This window comes from Pelobates fuscus, chromosome 10, assembly GCF_036172605.1.
Source record: "Pelobates fuscus isolate aPelFus1 chromosome 10, aPelFus1.pri, whole genome shotgun sequence".
Classification (NCBI taxonomy): Eukaryota; Metazoa; Chordata; class Amphibia; order Anura; family Pelobatidae; genus Pelobates; species Pelobates fuscus.
The window spans coordinates 66,834,633-66,854,161 of record NC_086326.1 but is presented as its reverse complement, the minus strand read 5'-3'; the positions used below and the strand labels follow the sequence as shown (position 1 = coordinate 66,854,161).

The 19,529-nt window shown below is 38.5% G+C and overlaps 2 protein-coding genes across 3 annotated transcripts in view; one reads left to right on the top strand and one right to left on the bottom strand.

Annotated features, from left to right (window-relative positions):
- LOC134575838 (interferon-induced protein with tetratricopeptide repeats 5-like) overlaps positions 1-19,529 on the top strand; it is a 210,526-nt gene that overhangs the window by 133,428 nt on the left and 57,569 nt on the right. The window lies entirely within an intron of this gene.
- On the bottom strand, positions 1,809-19,127 carry LOC134574516 (interferon-induced protein with tetratricopeptide repeats 5-like). Its single transcript, XM_063433622.1, has 2 exons — positions 19,042-19,127; positions 1,809-3,286 (listed from the first exon to the last, which is right to left on the bottom strand). Exons 1-2 carry the CDS (start codon positions 19,110-19,112, stop codon positions 1,852-1,854), a joined length of 1,506 nt encoding a protein of 501 aa, XP_063289692.1. The 5' UTR covers positions 19,113-19,127; the 3' UTR covers positions 1,809-1,851.

Here is a 19,529-nt window from a genome sequence, read left to right as displayed (position 1 = left end):
TTGTAGTAAATTGACATTCTGTTAGCATCTGTTTACTTATTATAGTTATATTAAATATACATTTAATATTACAGTGTTTTGTGTATTTTCTATCCACATACTCGACCATAATACCACGAACTATGAAAAGATTAATGTTGCTACTTATTGCTTAATTATTTTATATTAATTATAAGATTAATATTCATATTTAAGTCACAGCCACAACACTTGGTAATGAGCCTGTGAGGGATTGGTTCAAATTGTAAACATTTCTTCGCCTTTAGGGCAACACAAAGCCTTTTACTTGATATGGTGTTGCAATTCCCAGAAGAAAAACAGAAAATAATTCTAGTGCAGTATGTGAAAATTAACCTTCAGGAATATAGTATATCGAAGTGCTGAACTTGTATAGAGCCTCTATGTAACCCGGCTCTGGAAGAGTACGGCTCTGTGTCAAAACAGGTTGACTCTACCCTTCTTGGACCAAAACTTGACAATACAGGCAGAAGCGGACTTTAATTAATAAAAAAAAGATTTATTATTAAAAGTGCTAAACAATGCTTCAAAAACAAAATAAAAGGCAAAATCTGTTCATCAGTCCCTCAATAAAGTACTGTATGCGAGGTGGAGTTCCCCATTAGACTTTTTCAAGCGGGATGTCTGTGGTCTATCCTGCTCCTTATTTGAATCTGCACAGTGGTCCCTCAGCTTACTCTCACATGATCATTCGTGTCCAGTTGCCTTCTTATGGGATTCTGGAAGTGAAATATTGATTGCATTCACGATGTGTCACTTCCTGTGAGTCCCAGATCTATTACATCACTGGATTTATGTTTAAGGAACACAAAAATACAGTTTTTTACATTTTACTAGGTTATTTAAAATCACCTATCTCAGCAAACAAATATGGGGATTCAGTTCCACCATATGGCCATATTTTGTTAAGCCCAACCTTACACCACAGTACCCTAATAGTGGTGTGTCCTAATGCCAACGTGAGAGTCAAATTAAATTGTGCTAGTGCTAAATAAACTAAATTGTATTTCATTAATCTGTTGTGAGAGCATTGTGAATATATATATATATATATATATATATATATATATAATGTAAAATTAATGTGATAAAAAAACACAATTCCCAAAAATAGTGTTAAAACTAAACAACTACAATGATAGTGCTTTGATGTATATACTCACAATGCATATCATATATCTGCTTTATGCAAAATTGTAATTAAACTGACATTACTATCCAAAACCTCCTCAAATGTATACTTTCTTATGATTAACTCCAAAGGGGCATCTGAAGCTGAGGAGCAGGCAGAGGTGTTCAACCCAAAATGAATCTGTCTGCACTCCAAACATACAAAATAAAAGAAGGAATTGTGGGCACACGAAGAACATGCCTTTCTCATATATATATATATGTTTAAAAAAAAATAAGTATCCATCTACAAGGTTTATGTGTCAAAGTGACTTTTAAATATAACGTTTATTAGGTACTACAGTGTTCCCTTTAGGTAAAGAACTAGTTTCTATTTGGAAAAGGAGTTGTAGGTCACTGAGCTGTTACTGGGGGACTTAAGCTAGCTAGGGATTGGGTGGCTGTAAAGCAAGCTATGTAATGGCAGGAAAGAGCAAACAGATAGCGGCATTAAATTCATAAACTGTCTAAACAGCTTAAGTTGAATTGCATGCTTTCTTATATTTTTACAGATTTTTCTCATGACTGTCCATACTAAAACGAGCTCCTTGGGTGCTACATTTTGTAGAACATATAAAGAAACGTGTAAAGGACGTTTTTTTCAATTATAAGCGATATAATGTTTGTATTGAAGTCCATATTGCTTATCTCACAGCAGTTTCTTCATATTGCCAGTTTCAATTCACTGAGATTACTTAAATATTCTTCATTATGTGGATCCAATGTCAGGGCCTGTTCATAACATTTAATTGCATCAGCTGACTTTTGCTGTATTTTATAAACAAACCCAAGCAGACTGAATCCAGATGCATTTGTAGGGTCTCTAGTGATCTTCCTCTCTGCCAGTTTTTTCACTTCCTGCTCACATCTTTGTTTATTATAGAAAGTGCCTGGTATGAGGAGTGCTTCCTTGTAATGACGTATAGCTTCTTTTTCAGATTTTTTTTTAAATTGTTCAAAATTACCATAATGAAAATGAATTTGCTGTTTTTCATTATCTGTAAGGTTTGTAAAGGACAATACTGTCTGGAATGTTTCCTCTGCTTTTTTGTATTCATTAGCCTCTATATATATGTTGGCCAAATCAATATATGCATACATATGTGTTTTTTTACATTCCAACCCTTTTTTGAAGTGAAATATGGTCTTCTGAAGTAGTTCCTGTATTTCCCTTGAGTATGTTTTAATATTTTTAAAATCTGATTTTGCTAATGTTTTCTTTTCAGACATTTTGCTCCTGTAACATAGGCCGATCTGATAATGATGAAATCCTGAATTAGGAATTAAACTCACAGCTGTTTTCAGAACACAAAGGGCTTTATCAATCATCCCTGCTCTCCTATAAAATATAGCAACATAGCGAAGTAAATATGGAAGGTTTGGTGTCTGTTGCAGAGCTTCTTCTATATTTATTAGTCCTTCCTGTGTCCTCTTCAGGTCCTGCAATCTCAAACCAAGAAGTGCCTTCATCACTGAATCCTTTCGATTTAGTTCTATGGCTCGTTTCAACAGATTTAATGATTCCCATTTCAGACCTGGAGTTTTAAAGTTTTGAAAACCTTCCAATCGATAAACTACAGTGGCGTAACCAGAGTTCCACTCAGGATCTTGTGGAGCCTCTTTGAGTGCCTTTTCAAAACAGTCTTTGGCTTTTTCATAATGTTTTTTGTTAAAATTCAACAGAGACCATGCCTGCTCACCATAAATTTCAGGGATATCTTTAGGATCATTTGTTTGCTTTAATTCTTTGTAAACATTGTTTGCTTTGTCAATGTACAGTTGAGATTCTTCTAATTGATTTAAGTAGTAGTGCACCCAGGCATAGTTACCATAAATAACCAGAAGTTCGCAGTTTGTTCCATTTGATGTAGACAAGCAATTCCTTTCTGCTTCATTTAAATTAGCAATGGATTCTGTGTAATCACTCTGTAGATGTTTTATATAAGCCAATAGATTGTACACCATGTATTTCCTCTCGCTGACTAAATATGTCAATTGATTTTGCAGTCTTTCTTCTATTTCATCAATTTCACCATCTATTAGATCCCATGTAAAATGGCAGCTTAGTTGTAGCAAGTGCACTTTCAAAGTTGTCGCACTATTGAAAAAAATAAGAGTAAGCATTAGTGATTGTAACAATATATCATGTTAAAGTGCCATAACTACTACAGCCCATTGCGGTGGTTATGGTGCTAGCAGACTGCATGTTCATCCCTTGGTTCTGTGTTAGATTGTATTTAAACAGTTTGACACAAACCAAGGGAATCTCACAGGCCTAATGCCAGGCTCCTTAACCTGTATTACTAATGTCAATTTCATCTAGATTGGGATAACATTAATTAGCCGAGTGTGTCAGCTGAATTGCTAAGAATTTCAAGTGAATTTTAAAATGTAAAGATAAAATAGATCAAATTAAAACAGAATTTATTTTATTTTTATTAAGAGTTATATTTACTTATATTACACTGACAATACAGACAATGTATGTAGAAGCTATAATGCTTTATTTTTTTTAATTAATTCATCTATTTGTGTTTGTGGTTTGCTCATGAAAAGTTATGCGCTGAAAGTTTATTCCTTTTATTGTGTGAGGGACCTTTAAGAATATTCTATCAATTCTGATTTGTTAATTACTAATCAAGTTCTTAACTTACATATGGTTTGTATTACCTTTCATTATCTGTGTATACTGCAGCTATAGAACCACTGCAGTTACTTTTTGCAGTTATTCAGTGTTGAGAAAGTTCCCCTGAGAGTCAAAACACGTCAACTTACTTTTATGAGAGTGGGCATTATATTATTCATGTTTTTATTTTGATATACTGTCAAGCGGATTTACTTCATCACTGCTGACCTCATCTTGCCCATCCCATGCTTGATTACTTGAGGCTTGCCGTCTATATATCCATCTTGGACCGCTTGCGGTCATATCTGGCCATTGAGGTATGCTTATTGTACCTCATAACCTGTGTATTGCTATTCATCTTTCCTTCCTTGGACAGCTCACTTTCATACTTTGCCGTTGGGGAGGTCTGTTTAACAACATAGACAGAGATTACCTAGCATCAGGTTGCCAGATAACTTATCCAGCACTATTTAATTATCCAGCCCTGGTGAGCTACTGGATTTATACCCCATGCCTCAGATAAATTAACTGATCTCCAGCTTTTTACACATATATAAACAGTCTGCTTTTATCATCTGTTGCTATACAGTAGTGATTAATGTGCAAACATACAGCCTGTTATATGACGCTGACAACCTCTCCTGTCTGTAGGGGGTATACTGTGTGTGTGTGTGTGTGTGTATAGAGGGTGAAGTGAATGTTGGGGGTGCACTTTGTGTATCGGAGTGGGTCTGTGTGTGGGAGGGTGTACTGTGTAAGGGGACACACTCTAAGTGAAGGGGTGCAATGTGTATACAGGGTTGTAATGTTCGCTAGGGTTCAATTAGTGAGGTCTCTGTGTGCAGGTGTGGGAGGATCTTCTGTGTTTGTAGGGCAGTGCTTGCCCAGTGGGGCCATGGGCCCCAGGCATCACTTTGACAGGGATGGCATTTTCCCACATCTGTACATTTTAACATGGTAGGACTCTAATTAGGCGAGCTAGGCGTCTGCCTAACTCACCTTAGGAAAGACAAATCCATCTTGGTCCTTGGCAGAGGTCCCAACACTGAGAGGGAGCTAAGTAGCTTGCCCTGTATGCTGCCAGGTTCGGTGCCACTTCACTCAGTCTGCTCAGAGAGGGAGAGAGAGTCCATCGCTTGCAGAGCTGCAGACTGTGAAATAGCTTTCAGTAAGTTCCAACCAATCAGAACATCAGAGTTACCCTGGCATTGCTCTGACACTTCCACATGGTCATCAGCTCTGCACCCGGTGAAGCTGCAAATCGGAGAGCTAGCCCACTGGGCCACCAGGGAATAGACTACAATAGAAAAAACTGTAAAGATAAAATCAATACCAGATAACAGGGTGCCACAGTCACTCCAGTTGCCAACTTCTATGAGAGGTTATCACAAAAAATAGAGAGAATAAGAAACAATCAATGAAAATATAACATGCAATTTACTGACAAGTAAAATCAACATAAATCTTTTGAACTTTTGCATTCTGCATTTTTGAACTATGTGCTTGTGACTACGTGCTGTGAAGGAGTAGTTGTTGTAAGCTGCCATTCTAGTGGCAAATTTAGCACCTTACACTTTCCCTTACTTAAAGGACCACTCTAGGCACCCAGACCACTTCAGCTTAATGAAGTGGTCTGGGTGCCAGGTCCAGCTAGGGTTAACTAATTGTTTTATAAACATAGCAGTTTCAGAGAAACTGCTATGTTTATCAATTAGTTAAGCCTTCCCCCTAATCCTCTAGTGGCTGTCTCACTGACAGCCGCTAGAGGCGCTTGCGTGATTCTCACTGTGAAAATCACAGTGAGAGCACGCATGCGTCCATAGGAAAGCATTATGAATGCTTTCCTATGTGACCGGCTGAATGCGCGCGCAGCTCTTGCCGCGCGTGCGCATTCAGCCGACGGGGAGGAACGGAGGCGGAGAGGAGGAGGAGAGCTCCCCGCCCAGCGCTGGAAAAAGGTAAGTTTTTACCCCTTTCCCCTTTCCAGAGCCGGGCGGGAGGGGGACCCTGAGGGTGGGGGCACCCTCAGGGCACTCTAGTGCCAGGAAAACGAGTATGCTTTCCTGGCACTAGAGTGGTCCTTTAAGAATCTTTGTACTTAAGCACTTGCACTTTAATATAATCTCTTGTGTTCTGCCGTATGAAGCAGCTATCCTAACGGGTCTTTTTTTTGCCTATTCTAGCTTATAATTGTGATTGTTGCACTGTGCTATTGCTTAACTATTTATGTTGATTTTACATGTCAATAAATTGCATGTTATATTTTCATTGATTGTTTCTTATTCTCTCTGTTTTTTGTGAGAATCTCTCATAGAAGTTGGCAACTAGAGTGACTGTGGCACAGGGCAGATCAGTGCACACGGGGTGTGCCGGGCATGCCTGGGCACACAAGCCTCAAAATTGAGGCTCCGTCACCTCTGTGATGCACTGCCGTCTTTAACGCAATTTTTTCCTCCCATCCGATCCTTCACTACGCGAGTGGTATTGCTGCATAGTGTAGGATGGACTTGCTCCTCCTCCAGACCTCCCCTGTAGTGTACGTGGCGTGTTCCAGCAACGCTTGGGTGAGGTGAGGCCCAGCCGGGTCATAGCGCAGCAGCGTCTTCTCCAAGAACGGCAGGTACAGTTTATTTCTCCTCCCTTCCTGAATCCTGCAGCATGGTATTTTAAATATTTCATTAATTTCTCATTACAATACACATTTGAAACTGTAAATGCCATAATAAGCCTATCAATCGTCCAGTCATTACATTGATATAATGTTAGAAATACACAGAAGGCTCCAAATCATTGTCAAATAGTAGATAAAAAAATGTTGTGTAAATTAATAAAAATCCTAATAATGCCTTGGTACAAAATATAAGTAGCCTAATATATTTTTTGAATGTATTTATTTTGGGGGAAGGGTCATAATTGGGAATTGGAAGCATCCTACATTAGATGAGGGGATTATTTGGGTGCCTACCCGGACTGAAAAAGACACTAGGCACCATTACCTGTGTTGTGTGCTACAGTGGTTATGGTGCTATACGTCCCTGGATGCAGTTTGCTGGTAATATGAAAAACTGTTTATGAGCATGTTCACCATGGTCCTTTGGTCTAAGCTGATCTGATAAAGCAGAATATGGTTCATCTTATATGTCAAGAACCTTTCATCAAAATAAACATTATTGCACACAGGACATTACATTTCTAACCAGGAACAGAGAGAATACATTTTTTTTGTTTATTTTTAACGTAACCTGAAATGACAGTAATTATATTAAATGGACAATACTAAGCACATTTATTTTGAAAAAAAATGCTAATGTCTTTTTTTAGAGCTACTAAGAGGGAACTGACAAAACACTTCACATCTGGTCGCTAAATGTGCGAGTTGCTCAGCTTACAGTCCAACTGGCACATAATTAACCCAGAAACAATGCACTCATAATTCTATGCAAAGCTAGACAACAGTTTGGCAGGTGTATTCACCTAGTAAATAATAAATGACTACTTTCAGTTAGTTACTGCCAACCAGTTAATGCTCAGATGATAAGTATTTGTGCCAAAGTTTTTGAAGATTTAAGCAAACAACACAGTGCGAGTCTGTCAACCTAAAAAAAAAAAAAATATATATATATATATATATATATATATAGTCCAACAAATGGACTCTACACTACAGACCCTACACCTACCAGCAACAAAATTAACCAACATAAAGAAGGAGATCAGACGCACTCTGGCGACCTCCCAGCTCACCCTCAAACAATTGGCGAGAGTGATAGGCCTCTTAGCAGCCTCCATACAAGCCATCTTCCCGGGCCCTCTTCAGCGCCTACAATCCTCCCATTTGAAAGACGGAGCCTCCTACATGGACATGATCACTCTGAACTCATAAGTGAAAAACGAACTCAAATGGTGGCTCTCCCATATGGAGGTCTGGAATGGGTGCGCCATTTTCGGCACCGCACCAGACATAATAAAAGAATCCGATGCGAGCTTGCACGGTTGGGGTGCGCGCTGTGGAAATATATCTACAGGTGGCAGATGGTCCAAAGTGGAATTATCACTCCACATCAATTGCCTGGAACTCCTGGCCGAATCCTTTGCAATCCACAGTTTTTCACCAACTCAAGCCCGATGCTCCATCCTCCAGAAAATGGACAATATCTCGGCAGTCCGTTATATAAATCACTTTGGAGGCACGAAATCGAAGGTCTTGGCGAATTTGGCATGGGACTTTTGACAGTTTTGCCTGACACAGGGCATTTCGGTCACGGCAGAATATATCCCAGGCCTCTGCAACACCACGGCAGACTGGTACTCTCGACACCTCAGGGATCCCAGCGACTGGCACCTGGAACCCAGGGTCTTCCAAGACATCCAATCCCTATGTGGCCCTTTAGACAAGGATCTGTTTGCTTCCCGTTTGAATACACAACTTCCCAGATTTTTCAGTTGGAGACCGGACCCATCAGCACTGGTAACAGATGCCTTCACCCAAAACTGGTCCTCCGCAAGGAACTATGCCATTCCTCCCTTTGCATTGATTACCCGCTGCCTACTGCAACTACGGCGCCAGACAGGAACTTTAGTGATTGTGGCACCATTATGGCCGTCCCAACCATGGTTTCCTTCCCTCTTAGAGTTGGCAGTAGACATACCCCGCATCCTCCCACGCCTCGATTACCTGCTTCGGGACCCGGACGGGTCTTCCCACCCCCTGGTCCAACAAGGTTTACTATACCTCACAGCGTGGCTAGTTTCAGGGAGCCTTGCTCAATTGAGGGAATTTTGGAATCAACTCTCCAACTTCTCGAAGGCGCATGGGCACCCGGCACAAGACAAACTTATAAATCTGCTTGGAACAAATGGCATGATTGGTGCAACGAACGGGACTTAGATCCCATATCGGCTCCTCTGACTTCGACTCTTCAATTCTTAACCTCATTGTTTGACAACGGCAAAGCATACCGTACAGTGAACCTCTATTGATCGGCTATCTCGGCCGCACACCAAGGTATAGATGGAACACCGATAGGACGCCACCCATTGGTATGCAGACTCCTATGTGGCATCAGATTTGCACGCCCCCCGCTACCACGCTATTCAGTACTACTATACTACTCCGTTATCCTCAATTTTCTCGAATCATGGCCAGACAACGCATCAATATCCCTGAAACAGTTACCGGCAAAACTGGTTATGCTCCGATATCTCATATCCTGCAAAAGGGTTTCAGACGTCAGGGCTCTAGATATTACTGCACGTTCCTACACTCCGGAAGGGGTCACTTTTGACATATCCCGAAGAACGAAGACGTTATCGTAGAGAGTGACATACCATCTTTTCCTGACAAGCCTCTCTTATGCCCGGTCAAATGCCTTCAGTCCTACAAACTTCGCACCGCTGCATTACGGGACCCAACAAAACACAAACTCTTTATTTCTTTCCAAAAACCACACTTACCAGTGTCTACCCTTACATTGGCCCGCTGGGTCAAATGGATTATGTCTACAGCGGGAATCGACACTTCACTATTTTCACCTCACTCAGTGTGAGGAGTGATAGATTCCAAGGCCTCTTCGATGGGTTGCCATCTTGAAGACATTTTGAAGGCGGCCGACTGGTCCTCAGAATCTACCTTCCGTGATTTTTACTTTAAACCTATACAACACTTTGCAGGAACGGTAATCTCTCAGCTTTAAACCAGCATAATAGGAGCCTCCGTGTCTTAATAGAATTCAAGGATTTTACTATTACCATGACGTAAAGTCATGATTTTATTAACGACACGGAGGCGAGTATTATCCCTCCCACCCGAAGATGGATGGAAGGTGGTTAAGTTGATCTACGGTAAGTTATGTTGAACATGTATCTCTCCTACTCTTATGCTTGTCAAGAATTAAGTTATCCTCTTTGGATTAAAATAGGTGAGGTCTCTAGTTCTGACAATCTAATACCTATGTGTTCATCCAGTTTATAGAATAAATATTCCTTTGGCAAGAAAATGGTTAAATTCTACCTCGGATATCTGTGATCTATGTGTACACCCAGTTTTATGCTAGGATATAACCATATTTTTCCTCTCTTACAGCCTAATCTATCTCATAGCGATGTGGACATTCCCTTTATACTCAGTTTCAATGTTTGGATGGATTGTTATACTTATTTGGGACCACAAATAAAGAGGAATCGGATTGGTTGCCAGAGCCTATTATGCTGGAGAGAGTGGAATCTGATTGGCTACATACAAAACAATAGGTGGAACCGCTTGAGTCTTTGATAATCTGTAAAACATGGGTATATGCAAAATAGCGTAGTATGTCTATACAATAACATAGAATGGGAGAAGTAAATAGTAGTTGCACTCACAATGTTGGAGTCATACCCTCATATGACTCTCTTTGTATGCTCCTTTGGACCATTAAAAGGTTGTCCAAACCTATATGCTGCCGGAATCTTGGTTGTCCTTCTACACCTGTGCCTGGTGTCTTGAAATGAAGTAGCAGGAAACTCAGATATCTGCTCAAAGGTAGGTTTATTTCTTTAAAAAAATGCTTAAAATAAATATGCTTTACCAGAATACAACTGGTTAAAGTGCAAAAGTAATATAAAATAAAACCACAATTAAAGTCTTTAAAAAGTGTCCTTCAATAAGGTGTCCAAGTGTCCAAAACGCGTTTCGCCTCTCAATCAGGCTTCCTCAGTTGGATAAAGTTCACTTCAAATGTTTCCCTTTTTATGGGGTTCCCGCCGGACCCTCTCCGCCAATCAGACGTTTCCTTCCTGTAAATTGTTAACTTGGAACGCATCGTGCGTTCCAACCATTGTCAAAAATAACTTCCGGGACATATTGGGGTCGGGCGCACGTGCGTCTCACACGTCGGCGGCCATTTCCGCAATTCATTGAGATGGAACGCACGTGCGTTCCAATCGAGGCTCGCTATACAGCATCTGCGTCCCACCTCGTTTAGACGCATGCGCGTCCCCGACCGGCCGACCAGCCAATAGGCTTACTACCCCCATGGAACGCACATGCGTTCCAAAATTTCTGCGGTCCGAAACCTCATGAATATCAAAAGGGGGGAGATGTATAGAATCAAATGCAGATAAAATTGCCCAGTACTGCGATGCTGGGTTGCAATACCATAGATAAAATATATATATAGCAGGACTGTGCAATACAACAAGAAAATAACAAGGATGGAAATGTTAAACAATCTATAATGGGAACATATACAACAATAGGACATCTTAAATATATGGTGAAATGGGTACAGAATAAGTGATATAAATAGTAAAATAGTACCTCCTAATTAATCAAACTAAAAGGTGTGTATGTGAAGTGGATTAACTCATAAAGTGACATAGCTCGAAATCGTTATTTAAACCTTCCGGTACCATAGTGTTAAAGTTAAAGATAAATTTCATTTCTTCTTTCCCTATTTTATTGGAATAATCCCCTCCTCTCCAATCTTTTTTCACATGTTTTAATGCACAAAAGAACAATCCTTCCGGATTCTGTCCATGTGTTTTTTTAAAATGATTCGAAACACTGTGGGTTTCTACTCCGTTTCGGATATTTCTAATGTGTTCCGCTATTCTGATGTTCAAACTTCGAATGGTGCGGCCTATGTAAATTAAGTTGCACGGACATTTTAAGGCATAAATGACCCCCTTGGAGTGGCAGGTTAAGTGATCTCTTATACTGAATTTCTTATTTATATGGGGTTCTAGATCTACTAAGTGTCTCTTTTTGCTTTTTGTATTCTTGCATGCTCCACACTGTCCACAACCGTAAAAACCTTTTTCCATTAAAAAGAAATTTCTTTCCTTTATGGTATTTTTGTTATTGTTCTTGACCAGTGTATTCTTGAGATTTTTTGCTCCTCTAAAAATTATTTTTGGTTTATCGGGTAGCAACTGTTTCAAAATCGGGTCATCTTTTAAAATATGCCAATATTTGTGCATAATCTTGTTTACCTTTCTATTGTTACCGTGGTAATTGCATATAAAAGGGATATCCGTACTCCACTCTTTCTTTTTATTTTTTTTATTCTTATATGTTAACAGGTTAGTTCTTTGTGTCTGCTGGACTTCGTCTAAGGCTATTTGGAGAGAGGTTTCATCATACCCTTTCTCTAAAAATTGAATTTTTATTCTATTGGCTTGTTCTAAAAAATCTTGGTCATTTGTACAATTTCTTCTGATTCTCATGAATTGGCCCTTGGGAGCATTGCTCAACCAAGGGGTATGATGGCAGCTTTCCCTTCTAATATAACTATTTGCATCCACTTCTTTAAAATGATTCCTCGTGGAGATCTTGTTTTGAGATATGAAGATTTCTAAGTCTAAAAAATTAATTTGTGTAGTGCTGATTTGAGCTGTTAAAACGATATTCCATCGATTATCATTAAGATGTTGAATAAAAGAGGTAAGTTCTGTGTGTGACCCTGTCCAAATAAAAAATATATCATCTATATAGCGATGGTAGTTCACCAAGTTCGCCCCCCATGTATGGTCTTCATATATAAATTGCTCTTCCCAATAGGCCATGAATAAATTCGCGTAACTGGGGGCGAACTTGGTGCCCATCGCTGTACCCCTGATTTGCAGATAAAACTCTTCGTTGAACCAAAAATAGTTGTTCGTGAGTATTAAAAGAATGCCTTCTAAAATAAAAATGATCTGTTCATCCTTAAAATTATGTTTTTTTAAAAAATGTTCAACTGCCTCTAGCCCTTTTTCATGGGGAATGATACTATAGAGCGAGGTCACATCGCATGTGACAAGAAAATTCCCTTCATTCCAAGCAGTGTTTTCTAAAATTTGTAAAATGTGTAGTGTGTCCTTAAGGTATGCTGGATTGTGAATGACTATAGGTTGTAAGAGGTGATCCAAGTATTCTGAAATTTTGGATGACACAGAGTTAATGCCAGATATTATGGGTCTTCCTGGGGGATTTTCTTTATTTTTATGGACCTTCGGGAGATGGTAATATACTGGTATAATGGGATGGGAAGTTGTTAAGTATGTTGCTTCCTGTGATGTTAGGATGCCTAGTTCTAGTCCTTTTTTTATATATGAATCGAACTTTCTTTTTATTTCTTCTGTTGGGTTTTTATCTAACTTTTTGTATGTATCTGTGTCAGATAGTATCCTATCTGCTTCATTTAGATATTTGTCCTTTGGGATTTGTACCAAAATCCTCTATACACAAGTGGTGAAGGATCAATTACACATAAAAACAATATGGCACTCTCAGAGTGTAGAGAATATTCTATTAATGATATTGACTTAATGTTTGCAAATAAAGACAACGTGAAGGATGTCACGGTTTATGCAGACACAGATAAATGTAAACTTAACCTAGAAAGATGCCTAATCAAAGAGATGAAAATCAAATGGGAGGTAGCTGCTTTAAAAAAATATGTGAGAGAACGGATCACCCCAAGAGGTTTGAGATTCCACAAAACCCCAACCTTTGATAGAGAGGAAGAGACCTTTATGACTGGATGGGACAAGATGTTAGAAGGGTTTGCATTTAGCACAATAGGCTATATTGTCTCGAGAAGGGAGGAGACTTTATTACAACTAGACAATGAGATAAAAGAATGGAAAGAGAAAACAAGTAGAACTACTAGTCCGGAAATATATAATCAAATTATGAAAGACATTAACACAAAAGTAGAGAATATAGAAAAGGAGGTCATTGATATCAAAAAGAAGAAATATTTTAGGGATAAAAATGACTATCAAACTGAAGGCGTCAACCCTTCAGGCAAAACGAAACTTAACCCTAAACAAAGAAGGGAGGACACATATAACAGACATAAGTACCATAGAAAAAACAATAACCCCACTTACCAAAGCAGGATAGAAAGACACACATTCAGACATAGAAGTCAAAGTAGATCAAAGAGAGATAAAAGTCGAAGTAAATCAAGAGACAATTATCGCTCATACACATCACAACATCAGACGAGATCTCAATATCAACAACAGAGAGATAAAAGTCAAAGCAAATCAAGAGACAATTATCGCTCATACACATCACAACACCAGATGAGACCTCAATATCAACAACAGTACAACAAACGGAATGATTATAGGAGAAATGATAGAGAACAGAGATCACCCCCAGAGAGAGAAAGAACACATCGTACATTTCCATCCAAAAATCCCAAGTACGAGAGTTACAGTCAAGCCTTACAATCGAATATTCCCAATGCTAGAAAGACAACGGTAATAGAAAATAAGAGGAAAGGAACGTATAGGGAACCAACTACAGCTCCCATAGCACATACAACCGAAAGGATAGACGAGATATTAGATTCCTCTAGACCAGAACACTCATCTAATTTTTTATGGAAGGACCCAGTCTCAGAGAGGTTGAAACAGACACGACACATAAAAATTTGGGAATCACCAGGCAAACGCCAAAGGTCAGCAACCCAAGAAAGAGAAATAGAAATAGAAAGAGAAGACCACCATCACAGGGAAAAGAGGGGGAAGAGATAAACACAAAGGGTATATTTAATTTAATGGAAACGGAATTACCCATTAATCAGATACAGGTACTCCAAAAAGGCCTAAAATTCGCACCTACTACAGATATTAATAAATTTGATTTTTACATAGACATTAACAAATTTATTAGGAAACTGTGCCTAAAAAAATTCTTTTTCGACAGAGAGGAAAAAGTGGATACGGAAACAATATCAGAATATGAACACACAGATCTTAAAGTTAAATCAGATTTCTTTCCAAAATACTTAATTTCCGACGAAATAAAAGCCTTCGAATTAATGGTGATGAAAGAAATCAAAAAGATAAAACCATTAAACCAATACCACCAAAATCTATCCAAAAAAGAAAGAAACACATTAAAAGAGTTAAAACAAGATAAAGAAGTAATAATCAAACCTGCGGATAAAGGTGGAGGGGTGGTAGTAATCCCAAAGGACAAATATCTAAATGAAGCAGATAGGATACGATCTGACACAGATACATACAAAAAGTTAGATAAAAACCCAACAGAAGAAATAAAAAGAAAGTTTGATTCATATATAAAAAAAGGACTAGAACTAGGCATCCTAACATCACAGGAAGCAACATACTTAACAACTTCCCATCCCATTATACCAGTATATTACCATCTCCCGATGGTCCATAAAAATAAAGAAAATCCCCCAGGAAGACCCATAATATCTGGCATTAACTCTGTGTCATCCAAAATTTCAGAATACTTGGATCACCTCTTACAACCTATAGTCATTCACAATCCAGCATACCTTAAGGACACACTACACATTTTACAAATTTTAGAAAACACTGCTTGGAATGAAGGGAATTTTCTTGTCACATGCGATGTGACCTCGCTCTATAGTATCATTCCCCATGAAAAAGGGCTAGAGGCAGTTGAACATTTTTTAAAAAAACATAATTTTAAGGATGAACAGATCATTTTTATTTTAGAAGGCATTCTTTTAATACTCACGAACAACTATTTTTGGTTCAACGAAGAGTTTTATCTGCAAATCAGGGGTACAGCGATGGGCACCAAGTTCGCCCCCAGTTACGCGAATTTATTCATGGCCTATTGGGAAGAGCAATTTATATATGAAGACCATACATGGGGGGCGAACTTGGTGAACTACCATCGCTATATAGATGATATCTTTTTTATTTGGACAGGGTCACACACAGAACTTACCTCTTTTATTCAACATCTTAATGATAATCGATGGAATATCGTTTTAACAGCTCAAATCAGCACTACACAAATTAATTTTTTAGACTTAGAAATCTTCATATCTCAAAACAAGATCTCCACGAGGAATCATTTTAAAGAAGTGGATGCAAATAGTTATATTAGAAGGGAAAGCTGCCATCATACCCCTTGGTTGAGCAATGCTCCCAAGGGCCAATTCATGAGAATCAGAAGAAATTGTACAAATGACCAAGATTTTTTAGAACAAGCCAATAGAATAAAAATTCAATTTTTAGAGAAAGGGTATTCTCCAAATAGCCTTAGACGAAGTCCAGCAGACACAAAGAACTAACCTGTTAACATATAAGAATAAAAAAAATAAAAAGAAAGAGTGGAGTACGGATATCCCTTTTATATGCAATTACCACGGTAACAATAGAAAGGTAAACAAGATTATGCACAAATATTGGCATATTTTAAAAGATGACCCGATTTTGAAACAGTTGCTACCCGATAAACCAAAAATAATTTTTAGAGGAGCAAAAAATCTCAAGAATACACTGGTCAAGAACAATAACAAAAATACCATAAAGGAAAGAAATTTCTTTTTAATGGAAAAAAGTTTTTACGGTTGTGGACAGTGTGGAGCATGCAAGAATACAAAAAGCAAAAAGAGACACTTAGTAGATCTAGAACCCCATATAAATAAGAAATTCAGTATAAGAGATCACTTAACCTGCCACTCCAAGGGGGTCATTTATGCCTTAAAATGTCCGTGCAACTTAATTTACATAGGCCGCACCATTCGAAGTTTGAACATCAGAATAGCGGAACACATTAGAAATATCCGAAACGGAGTAGAAACCCACAGTGTTTCGAATCATTTTAAAAAAACACATGGACAGAATCCGGAAGGATTGTTCTTTTGTGCATTAAAACATGTGAAAAAAGATTGGAGAGGAGGGGATTATTCCAATAAAATAGGGAAAGAAGAAATGAAATTTATCTTTAACTTTAACACTATGGTACCGGAAGGTTTAAATAACGATTTCGAGCTATGTCACTTTATGAGTTAATCCACTTCACATACACACCTTTTAGTTTGATTAATTAGGAGGTACTATTTTACTATTTATATCACTTATTCTGTACCCATTTCACCATATATTTAAGATGTCCTATTGTTGTATATGTTCCCATTATAGATTGTTTAACATTTCCATCCTTGTTATTTTCTTGTTGTATTGCACAGTCCTGCTATATATATATTTTATCTATGGTATTGCAACCCAGCATCGCAGTACTGGGCAATTTTATCTGCATTTGATTCTATACATCTCCCCCCTTTTGATATTCATGAGGTTTCGGACCGCAGAAATTTTGGAACGCATGTGCGTTCCATGGGGGTAGTAAGCCTATTGGCTGGTCGGCCGGTCGGGGACGCGCATGCGTCTAAACGAGGTGGGACGCAGATGCTGTATAGCAAGCCTCGATTGGAACGCACGTGCGTTCCATCTCAATGAATTGCGGAAATGGCCGCCGACGTGTGAGACGCACGTGCGCCCGACCCCAATATGTCCCGGAAGTTATTTTTGACAATGGTTGGAACGCACGATGCGTTCCAAGTTAACAATTTACAGGAAGGAAACGTCTGATTGGCGGAGAGGGTCCGGCGGGAACCCCATAAAAAGGGAAACATTTGAAGTGAACTTTATCCAACTGAGGAAGCCTGATTGAGAGGCGAAACGCGTTTTGGACACTTGGACACCTTATTGAAGGACACTTTTTAAAGACTTTAATTGTGGTTTTATTTTACATTACTTTTGCACTTTAACCAGTTGTATTCTGGTAAAGCATATTTATTTTAAGCATTTTTTTAAAGAAATAAACCTACCTTTGAGCAGATATCTGAGTTTCCTGCTACTTCATTTCAAGACACCAGGCACAGGTGTAGAAGGACAACCAAGATTCCGGCAGCATATAGGTTTGGACAACCTTTGAATGGTCCAAAGGAGCATACAAAGAGAGTCATATGAGGGTATGACTCCAACATTGTGAGTGCAACTACTATTTACTTCTCCCATTCTATGTTATTGTATAGACATACTACGCTATTTTGCATATACCCCTGTTTTACAGATTATCAAAGACTCAAGCGGTTCCACCTATTGTTTTGTATGTATACTATTGTTTTTATGGTGGTGTAGGGGATACCACATATTAGGTGTTTAGAGCTGCTCACTTGTTATCTTTCCCACGGAGTGTATCATTTTTCTTTTTGAATCTGATTGGCTGTTCCTGTTGCTGGGAAGAATACCTCTCAGACAATTACTGTTATTTACTGGTTATGTTTAAAATTCTTCTTTGCTGCTGAGGGAAATAAAGAAAGTGTGCAGCATAATACTCGCCTCCGTGTCGTTAATAAAATCATGACTTAACGTCATGGTAATAGTAAAATCCTTGAATTATTGCATATTGTGGGGTGTCCTTTTCTACTTGTAGGTGTGCTGCCTTTCAAATACATTATTTTCTGTGCTCGTACTCAGTGCTGATCCTTCTTTGAGAAGTTTACAAATATTTTGATTGCTGACTAAGATATTAAGGAAATGATTTAATTCCACCTAAATATTGCAATGGATAAATTATTAGCATATCTTTAAAGGAACACTATAGTGTCAGGAACACAAACAGGTATTCCTGACACTATAGGGTTAAACTATTTAGGTTACCACTATAGGGTAACCTAAACTATTTAGGTTATCACCCCTCTACGATTGCACATGTATGTGTATTTTTACATGTATGTGAATGTATATATGTATGTATATATACACACACACACACACGGCTTGTGTTTGTGCTTTAATGCAATAGGCTGTGCATGCCTATGGGGCAGATACGTACTTGGAAACCAGAGTAATCTGAATGTACCTTTCCTGGTTAAATACTTTGTTATTATTATTATTATTATTATTATTATATAGACCTCACATCTCCTTTCCCCTGGCATTATGGCTACCCGTCTCTCCCCGCCGCCTGCCTGACAACTTTGATCTATTTACAGGCTCATTAGGGTATTTTTCCCCAGCAGGAATAAATGCAGGAACGCCAGTCCCACACATCCCGGCAGGACTACAGAACCACAAACACTCACAGGTCTATAGTTACAAACATAATGATACAATGCCACTCAGTGGGTTACATTCAAGCATAATCATGACACTTTGTATAACTATACATTTATGCACAATAGATTCCTATAAATGCAGCTCTGCAGTTTACATTTCTATTACACACACTAGTTATCAAGATCATCTGATTACTAGTTAATTAACAAATTTGAGAGATCATTAAGGCAAAACAGATGCTAGTTTGAATGTAACTTGCAAAATGTGGAGAGACATGCTATTGGTTTCTATGATGCCTGATTATTTAGCTATTTTCACCAAAATAATACCTGTGTTCTCTGTAAGATAGAATACTCATGAGGAAAAACTAAATATTGTTAATTGAATTCTGTACTTACGTCATGATAGTTTTTGTTGTTGGAGAAAACCTTGTCCTGGGTATCTTTGTTGTTAGCTCTGCTGTAGGCATGAAGTGCTTAGTACTATTGAGATTATAAGGCGGGAATGCAGAAAGTCAGTGACATCCTAAGAGAGAATCGAAAGTTGAAATTCAGCCAAGTATTGCTATGCTGAGGGCTCACATTGCAGATGAGAAAGAAGGCAAGAAAAAAAAAAAAAAACCTCTAGGGGGTTGTGTCTTTACTTGTTGTAAACATAGACTGAAACAGGAATTAAGCTCTGTGGCAGTATATGTTTAGTGACTACGTAAGGGTTAGGTTTAGAGTCAGGTTATAGCTAGTTTATTTTGAAAGCTTGTCTGAGGAATTTGGAGGTATCTAGGCAGAAAAGGAGCTGTAGGTCACTGAGCTGTTACTGAGGGATAAAGCTAGTTAAGAATTGGAAGCAAGCTGTGTAAATGGCAGGAAAGGGAAAATGGACAGTCAAA

Coding starts and splice junctions, on each gene's coding strand:
- LOC134574516 (XM_063433622.1), bottom strand. CDS start 19,112: ATGCCTACAGCAGAGCTAACAACAAAGATACCCAGGACAAGGTTTTCT. Junction 3,287..19,041: donor ACAACAAAAACTATCATGAC/GTAAGTACAGAA, acceptor TTTTTTCAATAG/TGCGACAACTTTGAAAGTGC.